This window comes from Typopeltis vanoorti, chromosome 20 (genome assembly GCF_054136105.1).
Source record: "Typopeltis vanoorti isolate ZY-2024b chromosome 20, IOZ_Tvanoo_1.0, whole genome shotgun sequence".
In the NCBI taxonomy this organism is placed as follows: domain Eukaryota; kingdom Metazoa; phylum Arthropoda; class Arachnida; order Uropygi; family Thelyphonidae; genus Typopeltis; species Typopeltis vanoorti.
Genome location: NC_143568.1, coordinates 1,239,313 through 1,261,299, shown reverse-complemented (window position 1 = coordinate 1,261,299; position 21,987 = coordinate 1,239,313). Strand labels below are relative to the sequence as shown.

Sequence of the window (21,987 nt, the reverse complement as noted above, 5' to 3'; positions counted from 1 at the left end):
GTGAGAAATGCACAATTAATTGTTTGTTTATATATATAGCTAAAATGACCAAGCATATAAAATTGCTTGGTTATCCTAATATATATATATATATATATATAAACAAACAATTAATTGTGCATTTCTCACAATATCAATGCACTACCAACAGAAACTGGTGATTTGAAACAGAATATTTGGAAAAAAACAGAACAATGGATATATATATATATATATATATATATCCATTGTTTACATTTTATGTTTACATGTAGCATTAATTTTTTAATGAAGTGAATTCACTTGATTAAACGTTAGTCTATCTAGAAGTAAGAATTATAACTTAATGTCTAGATGTATTCAAAATACATACGTTAAAAGACTTATTTATTTCAATGAAAGTGTGAGATTTTACTGCATTCAAGTAAAGCACCATGAGGATAACACATAATAACAGCGGCTTCTCTCACTTCACGACTGAAGTGGAAACTGGTGGAAATTGTTAGCAGAGCTAATCCCAGATTGTATGGTCACTTAAACAGATTGGGATAGGAAAGATTAGCAAAACATCGTGCTCTTTGTGAGGTTGGCTGGAAAAAAGACTCAGAGGAAGACCAAGATGTGGATGGATTGATACAGTAAAAAAGTAGAAATGCACCAAAGCACCAAATATTTGGTTTGAAATTTGGCCAAAGGATGTTTTTTTTTATACATCAATTAAAACTTTAAAATGTTTAATGAATTAAAACGAATTTTAGCAAATTAAAATTTAATTAATTATGCTTCAGCTGAATATTCAGCACTTTGGCCAAATTGCAAAATGAAAAAAGGATTAAAACATTTGTGTAATAATACTTCACCTAATCATGTATCCACATGAAAATAAATAAGTGAATGAATAAATATGCATACACTGTTTGGAAAAAGTCAATCCACCCTCCCCAGTGGGCAAGGTGCATTGTCTTGTATAACAAGTCACATATTTGTAGCTAGTATAAATTGGAGGAATATGATGTTCCCAAATCAGTGTAAGTGAAGAAGGGGTTTGAAAGAGGTGTTGTGATAGGATGCCATATTGCAGGCATCCTATCACAACACCTCTTTCTGCTTGGCAAACAATCAGTTCAATGATCCCAGGTCAACAGTTAGTGATACCATACTGAGATGAAAGCACACAGAGTCAACTGCAAGTGTTATCTACAGTGGATGACCCACCACATTCACCAAACATTACTGTAGGTTGATACAAAGGATAATATGTAAAAATTGCCATTTGTTGGCTGAGATGTTGAATGTGAAGTTCTGGGCATTGACTGGAATACAAATCTGCACAAAAACATTCAAAACCAATATTGGTTTTTCATGGTAGGACTGCAATATGCAAGCCACATATTAACCAAATCAACATTCATGTTAATTTTCAGTGGTCCAAAGATCATGTACAGTGGTACATGGAAAGTTGGAAAGCTGTATTATTGAACGATGAATCATGCTACACCCTCTACCAAGCAGATGGACTGGTGTGTGTGGCAGGTGCCCAGCAAATGTTTCTTACCAGAGTGCATAACCCTAGTTATGAAATTCGGAGGTGGAGGTGTCATGAAAATTGAACTCCAAGAGATATCTGAACATTCTGGATGATGCAATGCTTTCTACTTTGTGGCATTTCTATGGAACTGATTGTTGTCTTTTTCAGCAAGACAATGCACTGTGTCATAAGGCTGCTGCTGTAATGGCATAGTTTGTGGACATAAACGTCACCACACTTGAATGGGCTCCACAGAGCCATGATCTCAACCCCCCCCCCCCCCATTTGAACATCCATGGGATGAACTTGAGCATTGGGTGAGATCAAGGGACGTCCTCACAACCCACAACAGTCCAGGACCTCATTACATGCTTACAGGAAGAATGGTCCAAAATTCCCATTGATCACTATCTTATGCTTGTGGAAAGTATGCCCTGTAGGATTGCTACAGTCACTCGCAGTGAAAGGAGGTCCTACATTTTATTAAGGTAGGTGATATAGCTGTTTGTTTCTTACACTATTATGTTTATTGACTTCTTTCCAAGCAGTGTACATGGAAACTTTGAAAGTTTTGAAAACTGAGTTTATGAGAATACAATCTTTGGTATCAGAATTGACTTAGCTTGCATTATTAAAAAATGTGCACTATCGATGTATTCGTATATTGGCCTTTTATTAGTTCTTTCGATAAAGGTTTCACTGGACTGACAGCTGTTTCGAACTGCTAGTTTTCATCAGAGATCAGTCAGAAACCTTAAAATAACAAAAATCCTAATTCAATACCTAAGCAATTATTTTTCAGAGAATTGTATTTTTTATAAGTGAACAGCAGTGAGTTCTTAAGAGTAATTATCAATGATCTTGAGTGTATTTATTTTGGCATTGTAAAATAAACAGATCATTATATTGGATAACTCCATTTCTGTTTATTTTACATTTGCCAAAATGAAGACTTTAGGATAAGTATAAAAAGAAAAGGTAAATATAAGAGATGAATTGATTGTTTTGCATTATGGATAATGCCCCGCATTCAATTCACCACAGGAGTTGCAAAGTGCATTGAGGTTGGCTGTGGAATTTTTGAACATTTATTATGTACTGTAAATTACAGTATTTGTTAATTATTTGTATTTTGTATCATTTAAACAGTCGCATGCAAACAATAAATCATTTATCATTCTTTAATACCTCTCATAATAGCTTTTTATATTCCAGTTTTAAACAGCTATATCTCTGCATCCATTGTCAGTTGGTCCAAGAGAGAGAGAGAGAGAGAGAGAGAGAGACAGAGAGTGTGTTTTAGGAGGAATAGTAAATATTTTGGTAGGTGTTAGTATTGATTATTATTATGATTAAAAAAGACCACATAAACATGTGGACTGCAGTTATTATTATTATCTAAGACCTCCAGGAAGTCGAGGACTCATCGAGGGAGGCTGTAAATTACCCAACCCAGCTATCATACCTACCCTTGAATTCATTCACACTAGATGCACTCACTACACATAAGGGTAAATTATTCCACTCACTCACTGCTCTCTGGGAGAAAAACCTAGCTCTCAACCCTTTCTGGACTGAGAACAACCTTAATTTCCATAGATGCCCCTGTGTTCTCTCCAAACCTTCCATATAACGAAAAATTTCATCAGTTGAAATGCTATAACACCAATTCAAAAGTTTATAGACCTCTATCATATCACCCCTCTTTCTCCTGTTAACCAGAATCTGTAATCCACATACTCGCAATCTGTCCTCATAATCTAAATCCCATAATCCGGATATAATCTTTGTAACTCTTCTTTGCACCCTTTCCACAGCTTCTTTATCCCCTTGGAACCCGGGAGACCAAATCTATGCACAGTAATCCAAGTGTGGTCTTATCAAAGCCTTATAAAAAAGGCAAAATTACTTCTTTATCCTTACATGTCAAGGTTCGCTTCAATGTAGCAATTATCCTCTGAGTTGTATTTGCAACTTTTGCTATGTGACCTTTATACTTTAAATTCTTATCCATCAATACACCAAGATCCCTTGCCTCTTCAGTTTCTTGTAGCATAACCCCGCTAATATAATATGCCGCTGGAACTCTAATCACGCCAAAGTGCATAACTTTACACTTACTAACATTAAACTGATAGCCATTTTCGTTAGCCCAGATTTCCAGAGTATTCAAATCATTTTGTAATTTCTGAATATCAGTAGCATCCCTGATTGCCTGCCTATCTTTGCATCATCAGCAAACAATTGCAAATCTGATGATAGACCCTGCTTGATGTCATTAATGTATAGATTGAACAATAATGGCCCAAGGACTGAACCCTGAGGTACACCACAGGTTACCTTAAATCAGGCAGATTCACACCCACTGTATACCACTTTTTGATATGTCTGTCTGTCAACCATCCCCTGTTCCAAGTCAATAATTATGTTCCAGTCCCATATTCTCCAGTTTACACAACAGCCTATCGTGTGGTATCCTATCAAATGCCTTAAAAAAATCCAACATTATCATAGTGTATCCATTCCCTTTATCCAACTCGGCCCTAGCATTGTTATAAAATATGAGCAAATTGCTAAAACATGACCTTCCTTTAGTAAGCCCATGCTGCTTCCTGCATAGTATAGAATGCTTGTCTACCCATTTCTGTATGCGAGTTCTTACCAGCTTCTCTAAAATCTTCACTACCACACCAGAGATACTAATAGGTCGGTAGTTAGACACATCAGTTTTTGCACCGCCCTTGTGCAATGGAACTATCATACATTCCTTCCATTCCTGTATCATTCCTGAGCTGAGACTCAAGTTATACAAATATGTGAAAGTCCTAGCCAGTTCAGCTGAACATTCTATATTATATCAGAATTTTGAAGAATATTTTTAAAACTCCAGAAATCTAAAACTTTCTAATATAAATTTGATTAAATTTTTATATCTAAGAAATGTTAATTTTTACATTAAAATTAGCATATATAGAAAACTATAAAATGAAATTTATTCAGTTTTTATTTTTCTTTATCAGAATTGTGACCTCTCAGGAAGTGATTTGCATGAAGCAAATCTTCGCGGTGCCAACCTTAAGGACACGGCATTTGAGTTAATGCTCACACCCCTTCATATGTCTCAAGCTATTCGCTGACTTAGTGACTTGTACATATTTTAAATTGCAGCACCTTCCGCACTACTTGTTTTATTTCATTAATTTATTTATGTAATATAAAGTTACAGAGCCGTTGTTATTCGTGTGTTTTGTTATTTAAATAATTTGCAGTGTACTTAAGTGTAAACGAGTGAGAAAAAATGTTTTTTGTTAGTGTATTAATTTATTATATTTGCATATTTATTATGTGATTTGTGTATTGATTATGTATGTGTTCATGTATAATCAAGGTTATATTTTCCCATTAAAATGTATGGTAGATACTTAGCAGTATCAGCTACTCTTCCACATTACTCTTGTCAAATGCGTATGATCTTACAAGGATGCAACTGCAACCACAGCTTTGCTTTCAAAGTTCCTCATACGGTTTTAAAACATCTCCTGTCACTGTTATTCAAAATTTATGATTAAGAGCACAAACAGTCTTACAATTCTTTCAGTGACATGTCCTTATCTAGTGATTTTAGTCTCATTAGTGAAGCAAAACCACGCTAGTTGACAAGGTATACATACTGATTAGTTATTAATTGTAGTAATATATACATTACATTTGTGCAGAGCATCATATATTGGTCTATATCAATTTTAATTTCAAGATAGGCCACCTTCAAACTTTTGGAGTACATATGGTGGATTGGTCTTCTTCAATGAGATCTCAGGCTCCATAGAGGTGCTAGAGCTGCTACATAATAATCAACCATCTATAAATCTCTTGAAAGTGATCCAAATCCTTTTCTTGCCATGTAAAATTAACACTTGACAGTAAATAGTCTTCTTCACATATTACACTGGGCTTACTTCTGTGAATATTTTAAACCACATATATCAGTAAATCTGGGTCTTGCCAGCAGATCTTAGCATCCATCTATTCTTAGCTTGGCAGGATCATTTTGTCCCATCTAGAGTACCATCTAATAAATCACTCGTGTGAAAATTTTAGGGCCACTATATGGACCTTTCTCCTTGGATTCCCCACCCTGGTTCAGTTACCAGTCTGAGAAATTTGCCCTATAACTAAACCCATACTTGGAATTATATTTGAAAAGAAAATATGTGTTCTTGTTTTTATCATTATTTTATCTAGTATATGAATGATAAAAACAAGAACATGTATTTTCTCTTCAAATATAATTCAAAGTATGGGCTTGATTATAGTTCAAATTTTTCAAAATATTCAAACATTATGAATATTTTATCCATGAAATAATCAGTCCTGCTGTTTGACAGCTGACAGTATGGGTCAACTGACATAGACAAGCTATCAAAAACCTACAATGTGTAAAGATGCCACGGTATAAAATTTTTTGCAGTGGTTACACTGAGTAATTCAAAAAATCTAATTCCTTTAAATTAGAGTAGCTCTCTCATATCATTTTGGATAAATTTTATTTTTCACTGGTGGATGTGTGATTATACTCTTAAGATATATATTGTACTAAGTGAGAGGCGAATTTCATTGCCCAGCATGAGACCACTGTCCAGCTTATTGCAGACCTGAAGTAGATTGAAAAAGTTTCGTGTTAAGTCTCTAGAGCAAGGTTTACAAATATATATATATAAATTAATTTTAAAAAAACTAGAAAAAATTCTTAGACCCCCTCCCCCTCAGTACAAATGTACTATCGGTTTACAGCAGATTTCTTAACCTACTTCCCACCCTACAACCTTTACGTTTTTCTTCTTTTGCTACTGACTCATCATTTTTCTCTGTTCGTTCAGTATACATGCCACGGTGGAAAGTTTCCTTTCTTCATATTTTCTCACCAGTGCCAGACTACCCCAGGGATTTCTATTTTTATTTATACTCTTTTCCTGTTACTTTCTCTTACTGCCATCAAATCTTATTCCATAACTTTGCTTTCATGGTAATTCTCTTTACCATTCTTCAGCAGGGTGAGGAAAACCTAAATGCATTATCTTATTTCTTATAAGAAAGATCTCATTTCACTTTCATTTATCTTTCAAATTATTTAAATCTTTAGTCATTATCCAGTTTTGGTTTTCATGCTGACTTGCATCTCCAGCCATTTCTGCACAAGCACATCCATAGTTTCCTCATCCTCTGTTTTAAAAAAAAAAAAAAACCTTGGTGTCTTCTTCTTCCATGACCTGTTTTTATATGTAATCTTGCTTGCAATTTCCCTTAGATATTTCTTACCATTGTTTGCATTTTTGAAAATTATGGAGACAACTACCGTGTTTGAATAAAAACTTTAGTTTAATATAACTAAAATCTACATTTGACGTTTCGACCTTTATGTCAAGGTCATCTTCTGGAGCATACAACTATACACAGAAAAACAAGCTACACTACAATCAAACTGGTTTGTTAAAGATACTGACCAACCACTACAACATTGTTGGCTTGACCTCTAGATTACAGTAAAACCATAGCCATCCCATACATTAAAGGGTTATCAGAAAAAATCAACAGAATCCTACAACGTTATAACCTCAATGCCACCTTTAAACCACCCACTAATCTTAAAACCATATTCAATTCCTCTAAGGATCCTCTCCTCCCATTAGCACATCCTGGAGTCTATTGCATCCGCTGCACCTGTAACTTACCGTACATTGGTGAAACAAGACGGACAATCCCTATACGCAAGAAAGAACACATTAGACACATTAAATATAACCATTATGGTGAAGCAGGCCTCTCAGACCACGCGCTCAACACCTTACACCAAATCAACTGAAAAGCACCCACTCTTTACACCACACAAAAACCTGGTATGAAAGGAAATTTAAGGAAGCCTGCGAAATCCTGATAAACCACCCAAATATCAATAACAAAGATGGCATGAAAATTCCAAGAATCTGGATGGCACACATTCAGCCTACCTAATATATAAGATTCAGGACTCTAGCCAATCTTCAGCTAGTATTAGAAACCATTCCATACCAACTGGCTGGAATGTACAGGTATAATCATGATGTTAATATATGTATATAGATAGACACATAAACTTGTTGTTGCACCTAATGTATTTCTACAACCAACAGATAACACTAATAATAGGACTCTAGCGTTGATGTATAATTTTTTTTTTTTTTTAACCAGAGGTCAGGCCAACAATGTTGTAGCGGTTGGTCAGTATCTTTAACAAACCAGTTTGATTGCAGTGTAGCTTGTTTTCTGTGTATAGTTGTATGCTCCAGAAGATGACCCTGACATAAAGGTCAAAACGTCGATTGTAGATTTTAGTTATATTAAACTAAAGTTTTCATTTAAACACGGTAGTTGTCTCCATAATTTTCAAAAATGCATTCGGATCACTGTGTAAGCTTAAAATAAAAGCTTACCATTACATAACTTTGGAAACTAATTATTAATATCTTTATATTCTGGATGTCAGAAACCCTTCATATTTTTGAAGGAAACATCATGATGATGGATTCTGAAAGAATAAAGTACTGGAATTATTCACATGATTAAAAATATCATAAATAGTATTTAAAGAAAAACAGTTTTGGCTTTCCATTATCCAGTAGTATGATCAGGATGAAGTGCTAGAAACACTGTAAAATTAACTCTGGAGACTCAAAAAAACAGCTGATTTTTTTTTTTTTTTTTTTAAGGAAAAAAAAAATCCCAAGTTAAGAGCAAGGCATGTGCCTAGCACACTTGCTAGGCACATACTTTGCTCTTAACTTGGGATTTTAACTCTTCTAAAGTACTTGCACTACATAGATCTCTTCTATGACAATAGTCATTACAAGCAGAGATGCTATGCAAAATGAGATCTTGGTTCTTGTTTAGCACAAAGGAATATATCGGAGTTTTAATTTCCCCCCCCCCCCTCTAACTGTGCACTAAAAACTGCTACGCGGTCCAACATGGACTAGAAGAGGCCTAAGCTCCCAACAATCTGTGCTATTGAACTCCAGACCTTTGGATTTGAGAACTCCTCCATGTTGCCAGCATGTCTTGCAAGGCACACAAAAAAGTATCTTGAAATCAGTCCAAAGCTTAGTAAGTCCATATAACTTTTCTGACACCATACATATTTAAAGGATATAGTTATAGGGATAAATTTTGGTATGGTGTATTGTTCTTCCTTAAGTAGCTGCATCGAGTCTTGGTTTTCAGCATTGCAAACAGCTTTCTTGTGATGGACAATAGTGAGTGGTCACCCAGCACCCACAATTTGTACACTGATAACAACTAACTCATCTCTTCTCTTTACTACAGGGTCAGGCTTCCTCAATTCAATGTTATTCCTATAGTGGATTCTACTGCTGTTATCCAACTTTTGTTCTTCAATCTATTCGCTGTAACCTTCACTGTTGCATTGTGCCTTCTGGCATTTACACTCCATGTGTACATAACATTGAGCAACATGAGCTAAAGTTTCTATACTTTGACAACCTGCTTTGCAGTTCTTGGCATCACCTCTTCATCCCCCCCCCCCCAAGTTGTACAAGCTTTAGTTGGCAAGGCACTGATTCTTGCTCTAATTAAATCTATATATTCAAATCTAGACACGAAGCAAGTTTTATCCTTAATCCATTGATGTTGAGAGGGAACATGTTTTGATTCTTTTAATGTAGCTCCATCCATTGAATGGTGCAAACTTAAGCCCATCTCCTTTGTTCAGCTTGGCAGTCATAAACTTGAGTATCTCCATTCTTCCAGAACTGAGATGGAATGCAAGGACATGCTGTGCAGAGGAAACTCAGTTCTCAACCTTCAAGTTCTTGTCTCTACTTGAGGGGACAAGAAAAAGCATACTCGACTTTGTAACATTGATGTTTAGGCCTCAAACTTGAAAGAAGTTGACTGCTTGGTTGAGGAGTTCCTGCAAGTCTTCTCTAGTAGAGGCTATGAATATAAGATCATTGATGAATGCCATAGCATTAACAGTGATTGTGTCAACTGAGTAGCCAATATAGCTTGGAGGGAGATAGTAAAGAAATTCATCAGTGATACAATTGAAGAAAATAAGAGATAGTCTCTTGGCATATTCAGTGTCGGGATGGACATCAATTTGGAGCCCAAAATGTTAAGGAATTTGCAGAGTAAATCTCTGATATGTAAGTGAAGTAAGATTCTGACATCCTGCAGTGGACAGTACACAAAATATAGCTTGAAGGGAGACACTGTCAAAAGCTTTCTAGAGGTCCAGAGACACCACAAAGACAGGCTAAAGTTGGTATCAGTATTTACAGAGTAGAGAGAGAAAGAATGATATTCTTTGCACAGCCATACACGGGGATGAAAGCTCTCTGTCTAAAATCATGTTGAATTTATGACTAATGATGTTTAGCTAACACTTTCTGAAAAGAGAACAGGGAGAACTAAATGATAATCATAGAGTGCAGATGTAGCTTCCTTCTTTGGAAGAAATGCTGTTCTTGATCGACAGATATAATGATGATATACATTTGATAACAAAAGCAGCTTAATGCTATTGCAAGGTATGCAGAGGAACCTGTCAAAGCACCACAGCAGTAAAGCGTGCAGTGGATAAAGTTGCTCGAAATGAAGACTCTTTCACCCCCAAAAGCAGACAAAATCTTCATGTATCTTATTTGGAAGAGGAAGAAATGTTCCATTCAGTATTGTTCCAGCACAAACACTTCTGTTCTTCTTATATAATGCCTGCGTTTGAGCATAGAGAGATGCTTGGATCAAACAGATGATGCAGGATTGTACTAACTGGGAAGGAGGATATTGCCTGGAATGGAATATTCTGTCTTCAAATAATGATTCAACTTTGTCACCCAATGAGGCATCTATTACAACTTTCTAATTATTTTCATTAAATACCTGTGACTATATTGAGAGAGAGAGGAGGTTGATCCCGAGATAATGCAAGATGTTCTTGAAGAAGGGATGGAATTGTACTGGCCCTACTCCTCTCTTGAGATGTTAGCCATGGAACAGAATTTATGGAGGTATTATCTGCTCTTTTGGCAGAAACATAAATGTCTGCCTTCACTTCACATCAATCAGACCACATCACAAATTACAATTCTCTGTAGGATTGTAATTTGTGATGTGGTCTGATTGCACCTATTGTCTGCCATGTTTGGTCTCTGGAGCAGTTTTCTGGATTATGTAAAGAAAGGTTATTTAAAAAATTTTAAAAATATTAAGGCATAACAAGAGGTTTTCTTTGAGATAAGGTATCAAAGCTGATGACCAGCCCGTTTCATGGTGTTTGCCAAAGATAAGCAGTAAGGCCTGAGTTATCCTTATGTTTATTAGGCAACATCGCTATGATTAACTTCCACCCTGAATTTCATTTCTTTAAATTTCGTCCTCTCTAAGCCTTACCAGAGGAACAGGAGATCATATGGACACTAGAATATTTTTGGAGTGGAAAGGAACACTATTTTGGAGATTGCAAAAAAGGCTTTGAAGAGTCTGCACCGGTTTGAAAGACTCCCCTTCTCCATCCCCAGGTGCCTAAATCTTGTAGTACAGAAGGTGTACATTGGGAAGTCCTACCGATGGATGTTAAAGCCATAATCCAATATTACAACTTTGGCATTTTTACTGCTTTGATTTTGTTCAAAACTATTTACATTATATTAAAAGAGAATAAATATTTGAATATCAAATGCACTAATTAAAGGTGAATATACGGACTCCTGGGCAGCGCTTGTGTCTTTTAAGTAGTGCAAGCTAAGGCAACTCTGATGCCGTGGATTTTATTCTCATAAGCTCTCTGGTCAAAATTTCAAAATGTTCAAGGTTTCTGCATATATATTTGGCTTTGAATAATATTGGGTCTTTAATATTCACTATTTCTATATAATAAATATTTATTTATTATAGCTTGACTTAGTAGTTCTTTCAATAAAAGTTACTGCTTGCACTGAAAAGGATGCTACTTGAAAGCTGGCATGTGGGTGTACACACCCATATAGGCCATGCAGACAACAATGTTTTCACTTTGTTTGGCATATAATTGCATATATGCAAATCTTATACATTTATAAGAGTATTACATATGTGTATGTGTGCATATGACTAAGAGTTTATAAGGCAGAACACCGAAATCAGATAACATTTATTTTAATTGACAACACGACATTTCATCCTAATCACACAGCATTTCTTTAGGTGTAAACATTCAGACTAGTAGACAAAACAGTAAGGACTAACAAAGGTAACAGCTATCATGCAGTTATAGAAGAGACTGATGTTATTTCATCATCATCAAATTCCTGCATTGTACCCTGAAGGGGTGTACAGGATATGAGAATACTACATGAAAAAATTACATCATTACTAACTTCCTATCTACAATTTTTCTCCAAATCAGTCTGTTACTTGTCAAGACTCCAACATTATCAGATCTTATATTTCTATCGTCTAAGGCACTTTGTACCGTATCAATCCACCTATATCTTGGTCTTCCTCTGGGTCGTTTTCCTGCCAACCTAGCAGAGAACACTTGTTTTGCTAATCTTTCCTCTCCCATTCTATTTAAGTGACCATACCACCTGAGATTAGCTCTGCTAAGGCATTCCTGGATGCTGACAATGTCAAGTTCTTTCCTAATATCCTCATTTTTAATATGATATTGCCATTGATGCCATCTGTTCACACCTCGAATCTTTCTCAGAACTCTCATATCTGCGGTCTCTAGTCTTTGGTCAAGTGTTTTACTTCTGACCCAGCTCTCAGATCCATAAGTTAAAACTGGTTTGAACAAATCGACAAAACTTAAATACAGATCTTTGTTATATTCCCATGCTTTCTCGACTATTTGTCGTAAAGTGAAGATCTGATCTTGACAGCCTCTATTTGGCCCGAATCCAGCTTGTTTTTCACCAAGCTTTTCTTCTACAATTCTTCTCAACCGTTTCTCAAGTATACTTGCATAGATCTTGCCAGGAACACTCAGTAGGGAAATACCTCTGTAATTCTCACATTCATTTTTATTTCCCTTTTTATATATGGGTACTATGAGAGCTCTACTCCAATCATCGGGAATTCGTCCCTCTGTCCAGGCTTTCTGAACTATGCAGTGCAGCCACTGTAAGACTTTTATACCACCATACTTCCATACTTCAGCATTTCTGGTCGAATATCATCTACTGCTGCTGCTGCCTTTCCACATTTCAAGCCTTTGATGGCTTTTTCTACTTCAAATATGGATATGTATTCCTGACTGCATGCCTGGTCAGTGTTTTTTATCACTGTGCTGTCATCACTGCTTGTTTCATTTAGCAGTTTTTCAAAGTAATTACTCCATACTTCAAGGATATCTTTTTCTACCATTTTCATGTCACCTTTATCATCTCTAACTCCTCTTACAGCATTCTTTCCTCCATTCCTAAGCTTCTTCAACAACCTCCAGAATATTTTGCCACCTTCTTGATATTTATTTTCTATATTCTTGCCAAAGTCCTCACATGACTTTTGTTTAGCTAGTTTTACACACTGTTTAGCTTTCTTACATTTGTCTCTGTATTCTGTAAGAGTAAAAGCTGACTTATTTGCCAGGAACTTTTGATATGCTTTCTTCTTTTCCTTCACTGCCTGTTTAACTTCCTGTGTCCAGCAGGGAGTTCTGATTTTTTATCCTTGCACACAACCTCACCACCTGCCTCTCAATCAATGTTTTCTTCAGAGTTTGCCACTGAATCTCCAAGGTTTGATTCCTGTTCTCAAACTCTTTCATTTTCTTTTCAATAATCTTTCTGTATTTTAGTCTTCAGTTCACATCTGAGAGTTGCTCAACTTTCATTCGCTTTAAAACTTTCTTACATGTTATTCTTTTCAATATGAAATTCAGTTTTATCCTGCTCAAGACTAAATAGTGATCACTTCCAATTTCAAATCCCCTGTACACTCTGGTGTCCTGCACCAGGGTGAAAACATCACGATCAACAATAACATAGTCAATGAGACTTTTCTTATTCCTGGCCTCTTCTCTCCATGTGAATTTGTGCACATTTTTATGTTGGAACATGGTGTTAGTAATAACCAGTCCATGTCCTGAGCAGAAATCCAACAGATATTTGCCATTATTATTAGCTTTGCTCTTTTCTCCAAATTTTCCCAAAATATTTTTGTATGTCTCACAATCATTTCCTACTCTGCTATTTAGATTCCCAACAAGGACCAACTTTTCCTTTTTCATTGTGTCAGTTGCTTTCTCTAGAGCCTCAAAAAATTCCTCCATTTCTACCCTAGTAGAACCTTCTGTGGGACCATAGGCACAAATAAGTCTCATTGTCCAGTTCCCCATTCTCATATTTTCCCACATTACTCTACTTGAGACTGACTGCCATTCAAGAAGATTAGCCTCGTATTTTGTGTTGAATACTATGGCTACTCCTTTTCCTTGATTGTCATTGCCTGAATATAACATTTTGTATTTATTGCTCAGAAAGATCTCACCAGTTTTGGCCTTTTTTTGTTTCAGTCACCCCTATTATGTCGATCTGGTACTTATCTAATTCCTCAGCTAGCTCCATTTCTTTGCCATTCAGGCTTCTTACGTTGATAGTACCGATCTTTAACTCTGGTGATGTTGAGTTGGGGTTTGTTTTCAGATTTGTTCCAGTAGCTGACTTTTCGCTGTTCGGCCTGGTTCCCTGGCGAAAACAACGGGGGCCTTTGTTTAACTGGGCGACGCTCCAGCTGGCATGAAATTTTGTCATGTTGTACCATCATTTTTTATTTTGGTTTAACCAATAAGAATACAATTTGGTCAGCTTAATCCCAAATTGCCAGCCCATCCTCGTTTGTTCAATATCAAAGTAGATACTCAACAGGGTGCACCACGAGAAGGTGAGGATTGGACATTGATTGATGTTATTTCAAAATAGTTCTAATTGTATGTTGCATTGTTTAGAATGTGCGTGTTTATGCATTCATGTGCATGTGTTTGGCTAATGAAGGCTAGGATGTATTGCAGGCAAGTTGATATTAGGGTTAATATTTAGATGTTTAGGATTTAATGCCATTTCCAAAGAGTCCCAGATTTTTTTCTGTTGCATCTTAGCAATGGTGTAATAGTTTCGATTTATTCTATAACACTTGATGTCTGATTTGTGAAGCATCTTGTGGGTCAGCTGAAGAGAGTACATGTAATGACTTATGGTATTCAATATTGCGAACATCTTCTTCAATACATTGTTCGATTGATTTTTCTGTCTGTCCATAGTAAGATTACTGGCACTCGCACCATGGCCAATACACTTCCAAAAATTGAAGTGGGCTATTTCGAGGTTTTTGGATTAGTGATCCAAAAACCTCGGTTGAATAGTCCACATCATCTCCAGACTACTCAACTGAGTAGTCTGGAGATGATGTGGTTATTATTAAGGAAAGCATAAGTGTTGAAGCTCTTTGGCTAGTACATCCTTATCTGTGATGAGTTAGCAGGCTCTTTGGATTGCATCTAAGTATGTATATTATATATATATGTGTGTGTGTGTGTGTGTGTGCATGTGCGCTCTTATATGTAAATATGTGTGTGTATGTGGAGATTGACTCAGTTTATGAACATGTTCAATAATTTTAATGACTTAAACCACCGAGATAATTAAGAATAAAAGTTTAATACAGACACAACTAGTTTCGTTGGTAAGCCAACTTCGTCAGGTGTCAAAGTACAAAGATATATAGAAAAAAGACCGACAGAAACATTACACTAACAACAGAGCTATCAAAAAAATGAAGTTGGCTTCCAAACGAAACTAGTTGTGTCAGTATTAAACTTTTATTCTTAATTATCTCGGTGGTTTAAGTCATTAAATTTATTGAACATAATATATATATATATATATATATTTATACTTCATACATGAAGCATAAATATATATCTGATTCATGATTGATTTAGTTTTCATTCTCTTTATATAATACATACATTTTTAATATTCACGTTATACAAATAATCTGCTAATTGTATATGTACTCTAATTCAATTTTTATGCAAACATTTTAATTCATTTTTTTTTATTTCTAATTTAGTAAATTTTTCTGTTTAAACTTTTCACTTTTTTTATACACTTTTAGCCTTGTTTTCCATTGATCATTGGCTAAATGTTTATAGCTATGTTAATGACTGTTTACAGTTTTCTTTGGTTCCTAATAGTATCATGTTACTGGTCAGAAAGCAGTAGAAAGGAAGCACTGACATTTGTTGTTATTCCATTCTTGCTTCATCCACATGTTTTCTGTGCATTCACTCTGATGTGATGCAATACCAATCAGAAAATGTGTTTATTAAATACTTAATTTTCTTTGTTATTTATGTATATAGTAAGTTCATCATGTTTATGAATTATGTTGGTATTAATAATTAACAGACTAGTTTAAATACAGCAGAATTTACTAGAAACAATGTAATACCTTTTAAGTTTTGATTCATTTAAGTTTAGTAAAAAATGCTAAGCCTGTTATTTTGAATATTTCAGTTGAACTGTGTATTTAAAATCTAAAGATTAGCTAGTCTTATAATAATTGTCATAGAACAACTTTAAATGAAAAAAAAAAAAAAATAATGGAAAGGACTAAACGGAAATTAGTTGAAACAAGAAAAAATGAAAAGTGTAATTAAATATTGCAGTGTGTATTTGCAAATAACTTAAAAATATAAATAATAATAGCTCCAAAACCTGTTACAGATTTTATATGTGAGGTAGATTTCTTATCTGTCTCATTTTATTCTTTAGCATCTGACAATGATAATTTATAAAACAGACTGATCCACGTGGGATTCCTAAACTGAGTCCTTTCATTTAAAGTTGATCTGTGACAACTAGTACATGACTCTAGTTGCTTTTCAAATTTTAAATATACAGTTCAACTTATCTATTCCAAATAATAGTCTTGTATGGCAGTTTCTAAATTTCAATATGACTACATAATGAAATCACAATGTAAGAGATATTTAAATGATCACTAGCTAAGATTTTCTGTATTTCAGTAAATGGATAGCTCCTGAAATTTCAAGCATGTTGTTCATGTACATAGGCTTCTTGTAAACAGAAAAGCTTAGAGCCATGAACTTTCCCTCATCAAAAGTGGATCCAGAAAAGGAAAGGACTTTAAAAATAAAAAAATGTAAATTTTAATTTAGCCTAAAGGTCATTGGTTTTCAGTAAAAATCTGTCTAATTCTTCATTTGAGTATGGCCAAATGGAGACCACATCATCAACATAATAAAACCTAGTAGAAGGATGGTAGAGAATAGTTGTTGTTCAAGTGTTCTATGAAATAATTGAATGACCATTGTTACAAGGTTGTATCCATAGTGCAACCTTCCACCTATTTGTAGATATTACTTTGCATGAAAAGTATCCAGAGTATGCAGCAAAGCAAATAATACAAGAATGTCTGCTAGAAAATCCATAAAGAACAGTTTAATAGATATATTTAGCAGAATGTTGTGAATAGAAAAAGTCAAAGCTCATGATGATGTCAGAGCTATCACTTTAGACATGAAATCTGTGGCATGCTTATGTGTAGAAGCTGATTTTCCGGTTGGGTAAATAAAAACTGAGTTTATAATTAGGACAAGCAATACAATTAACCATTGCCTGCAAAAGAATCCCATTTTATGTATTTTTGGCATTTTGATGATATAGCTGTTCTGATTGGTGCACACTCTGGATACTTGGATGGCAAGGTAAACTTTACAAACAGATGGAAGGATGTGCTATGGATTCCTTATGACTTTTGTTATCCAATTATTTCATGGAGCAATGAAGAGGGACTCTTCATTGCCATCACTCTTTGTTTCTCAATGTGGTTTTGCTATGTTGGTATAGGTTTGCTGCTTGGCCTTACTCAAATGAAAAATTAAACAGATGCATACTTAAAATCAACAGCTTTTTTTTCCTCTAGAATAAAATTTATGAAATTAAAAAATTATGAATTTATTTTATTTGTTTATTTATAGAGTCTTTCCTTCCTGTATTCATTTGTAAATAGGGAAGTTGATGGGTTTGTCAGTTTTTCTCTTTCTAAGAAGTCTATGTTCATCAGAAGATGCACTTTCCGCTACTCACTGCATCACCTTCACTGGGGAATTATCATTTGACCTCCACGGAGTCCGAGACTCATCATGGGAGATGGTAAGCCCTCTGTTTCTACGACAGAGGGCTTACCATCAGATAACAAGAAAGTTTCTACTCCTTATCTAAAAGACATTTCTGAATGCATCACAAATGTTTTGACTTTGCTTTCCAGTCCACTTTTAACAAGTTTTTGTGTGTCCTGCCTGCCACGAAAGACAAACTTCCACCTGAAAGTGGACTAAATTGCTTGTTCATGCAGTCTGTCCTATTTTGGTCAGACAGGTTTGCAGTGTAGATATCCATTGATCAGAACATGTGGATTGAATACCATGGAGTTTCTATTATCCACAGGATCCTATGGAACAATGCAAAATTTCTTCATAGATGTTCTTTCAAATTTGAAAGACTTTTCGAAGAATAGGATGAAATTCTACACAATCAACCATAATGTAAGTTGCATTGCTAGTCTAAAAATTTCAAAATTCAGGGAAATAGCAACTTTGAATGCTTACTAATAATCTTGCTTTATCTGTAATATGTACATGCAATTCTTATGCAAAGTTTTTGATATATTTGTGTAAGAATTTCATATACATATTACAACTAATGTTAGATTATTAGTGAATATTCAAAGTTGTCATTTTCCTGAATTTTGATTTTAAGGCTTTTGATCCTCCTGTATATAGATATTTATATAAAAATTAAAGTATCCCTGTTTTAAGGTCTTGTGCAGCACCACCCAGTGATCCAAATCCTGTGAAACTTTGCAGGAAAATATTGTGCATGATAGATGCGATATTTGGGGTTTCCAAAAAATTCACTGCTTGAGGGGGGGTTGATATGTTGAATGTAGTGGGAGTAGTCTGTGCGTGTGAGAAGGAGAAGTAACACAAGCATAAATAACATTTTTATTCACTCCCATTATGCATTTACGAGTTGTACTGTTCGATGTGCTGCCCTTCTCAGTATGCCACAAACTGCATCCTTTATACAGTGTGCGTTCAACAGCAGAATGCAGCTGGTCGGGACATGTTGCACACATGCTCCATTATGCTGCCTTTCAGTGCTGTTTGAGAAGTCACGGGGGTTAGATCAGATGAACAAGATGGCCGTGCAGAGGGAAATGTACAGATGATCACTCTGGCTTCTCTGAAATGTTCTCGATGAACCTACAGATCAACCAATGACTGAATCCATGGACAGATGCTGCTGTAGCACGATGGAATTGCTTATTTTCATACCTCTGCAATAACTAAGCAGATCACAGGACCCAACTTGCAAATGTCCTTAAAGAAGAATGGTTAAATGATAAACCCATACCTGACAGTAACTTTGGGTGAATGCAAAGGAATTTGTCGGATTGTGGGTATCATTTGTAACTACTGATGACAAAAAACAACTGAATATATTAACATATTAAGGAGAAATTAATAAGGCTAAGTGTTTTGAGGTAGGTGAGAATCTCTATGAAACCAGGTTAGAATATGTCAACAAATGGAAGTTCAATTCAGGAAACACTCAGAAGTTCAAATGGGTGCTACTAACAGGACTGGCTCTACTGACGGGCAAGATGTGCATTTGCACAGGGAGGCCAGTTTTTTGGCAGCGGCAAAATTGGCATCAACTACGAAAAATAAAGGGGGGGGGGCAAAATATGCTACTGCACAGGATGATAAAATTCCTAGAGGTGGCCCTGGCTATTAAGGAAGACATAAATGGAAAGAAACATAGGACAGCCTAAACATGGAACTCATACGCACAGAAACAGAAGGAACTCGTGTATTCGATTAGTGGACCCTCATCAAATCTATAATTGTGAGGCAGTTGGATATATATATATATAGAATAAAGAAAACATTCCTGTACCTGATAGATGGGTACAGATTTTTTCTGAAATGAACCAAAAGTGCCTAGACTTTCAAGACTTGTAATATTGTAGAGTTTATGCTTTGTCTTCCAGGAAGTATGTGGTCAAAGGAGAAATCTAGATTAAGTGTTGAGACAATGACAGCTATGTTAGTTGTAAGACAAAATTGTGTCATGGAGTGTGAGACATTTATTAGACAGAAATATTCATGGTACAATAGTAGTGAAATACAGTCTCCCTCTATGTCTACCTAAATTTTTGTATTGGTTCTGTCACTGAAGAATAATAGTAAGCTCAATATGTTTATATAAAACTTTTTTATTGTCTTACTTTTTCATGAATACAGAATATTACATAACCCCTGTCCCATTTTTGTCACAAGGAAATATGGTCAGCCTAAGGAGGAACGCATTTCTCAGACATACCAGAGATGAATAGCCTTCAGCGAGTTGGAATTATACAAAGAATCACTGTAAAAATTTTCCTACTTTAGTCAACATACACCAATAATTTCTGTAGCTGATGTATAATGAATAAATAAAAATAAATTATTACATTATTTTGGGCTTTCTCTCATTATTACGATTAAATTATATTTACATTTTTTAAATCCTATTCGTATGGTAAACATGTTTCAGTTTTCATTACACAAAAATCTGTATAATGAATACTCCTAAATTCGCAGTCAGACATATGTAACTATTATAGAATTATACACTTGGAAGAAGTCAAACGGACACCATAGTGTGAGGAACAGACAGCCATGGTGCTCAGCTTAATAAGATGTAGGCCCGCATTTTGCTGCGATGACTGCAGCAATCATAAGGGCATATTTTGAACCTTTCTTCCTGCTGTAAGCATGTAATGAGGTCCTGGACTTGTGGGACTGACGTCCTTTGATCTCAACTGATGCTTCAGTTCATTCCACAGATGTTCGATAGAGTTGAGATATGGAGGCCTAGTCAAGTGTGGCAAAATTCATTCCTTATGACATGGTGCACTGTCTTGCTGAAAGACTGGCTAGTTCCATAGAATTGCCAAAAAGCAGGAAAAATTGCATTCTCCAGAATGTTCAGATACTTCTCGGAGTTCAATGTTCAACATAGTTCCCAGGAAAAACAACCATTTCATCATACCGTGAGCTTCGAATTATGTGGGACTTGCATATTGCTGTCCTATAATGAAAACTCGTGTCACTGTTAGTGACAACATGAGTATTTTTATGCAGATTTGTGTTCCAGTCGATGCCCAGAGTTCTGCATTCAGCGTGTCGGCTGACGAAAGCAATTTTTACATGTAGTACCCTACAGTCGCATTCGGTACCTGCTGTTCTATATCATGATTTCATTGATTGTTGACCTGGAATGGCCCAACATGGCATCCCATCACAATGCCTCTTTCAAACTCTGTCATTTCTCTTCTCGCGGCCATCTCACCTGGGCATAGTTGTGCTGACATGGGAGCATTATATTCCTTTCATTATATTCCATTATATTCATTATATTCCATGTAAATATTCATTATTTACATGGCACGATGCACCTTGTCCATGGGGGGGGGTATACATTGATTTCTCCCCAAGCAGTGTATAATATATATATATATATATATACATCAGTGGCGTCGCGTGATCATTTCTGTTGGGTGTACTGTCATGTTTTCCAGGAGGGAGTGGGAGCTTGGAGACATATACATCAGTGGCGTCGCGTGATCATTTCTGTTGGGTGTGCTGTCATGTTTTCCAGGAGGGAGTGGGAGCTTGGAGACAAACAGTTACATCAGTAAATTTTTATAATTATTGATTTAATTAAATACATCAATAATCATCTTTTAGTTTTTTTGTTATGTAATTATTTGTCGATGTAAACTATAAATACATTATTTTCATTGATTTTAATGATCTTTAATTCTTGGGAAAAAAAGGTATTCAGAATTAATAGTTTTTAGCACAATTTCACATATTAAAAATCGACCAGCACATTTTATTAAAAATCAACTAATTAATCCTAAATTAAGTTATTTCAGTTTAAAAGCAAAAAAATAAAACTAACAAGTAAAATAATATTAAATTACACTTACCTTTTAAAAATGTATTTTTTTGTTTAAATTTATTTCACTATAAATTTACAATTCACACTTCAGTCTGTAACTTACAGACAGGGCAAACTAACTGGTCACTGTTCACAAATCAGAAAAAGATGAACCAAAAACGACGTTTTATTACTGCAATAAAACACATGTTCTATAGCTACCCTGCAACAGGCCAACCCATAATAAAATTTTAAGACAAAGTGTTCCCAGGGTCAAGGGATTACATATCAATTTTACGATTATAATTTGTGGAATTTTTTAATCGATCCAGGGGGAAAGCTCCCCCCCCCTGTGGACGCCCATGACTGTGGGATTGCATTTTATTAATGTATGAAAGTTTTGAGAGGGTATCGCACATCAGCACT

General features: G+C 35.3%; 1 protein-coding gene across 3 annotated transcripts in view; it reads left to right on the top strand.

Annotated features, from left to right (window-relative positions):
- Positions 1-20,036, top strand: part of LOC150095189 (BTB/POZ domain-containing protein KCTD9) — a 156,892-nt gene extending 136,856 nt beyond the window's left edge. Inside the window, exons 11-12 of one of the 3 annotated variants that reach the window (XM_090409699.1) lie at positions 4,528-4,655; positions 19,914-20,029. In XM_090409699.1, the coding sequence (XP_090265825.1) occupies positions 4,528-4,644 (117 nt within the window). In that variant the 3' untranslated portion in view covers positions 4,645-4,655; positions 19,914-20,029. Of the gene's footprint in view, positions 1-4,527; positions 4,929-19,913 lie in introns of those variants that run through there. The other 2 variants (XM_090409700.1, XM_090409698.1) reach the window with 2 other exon arrangements.
- The last annotated feature ends 1,951 nt before the right edge of the window (positions 20,037-21,987 follow it).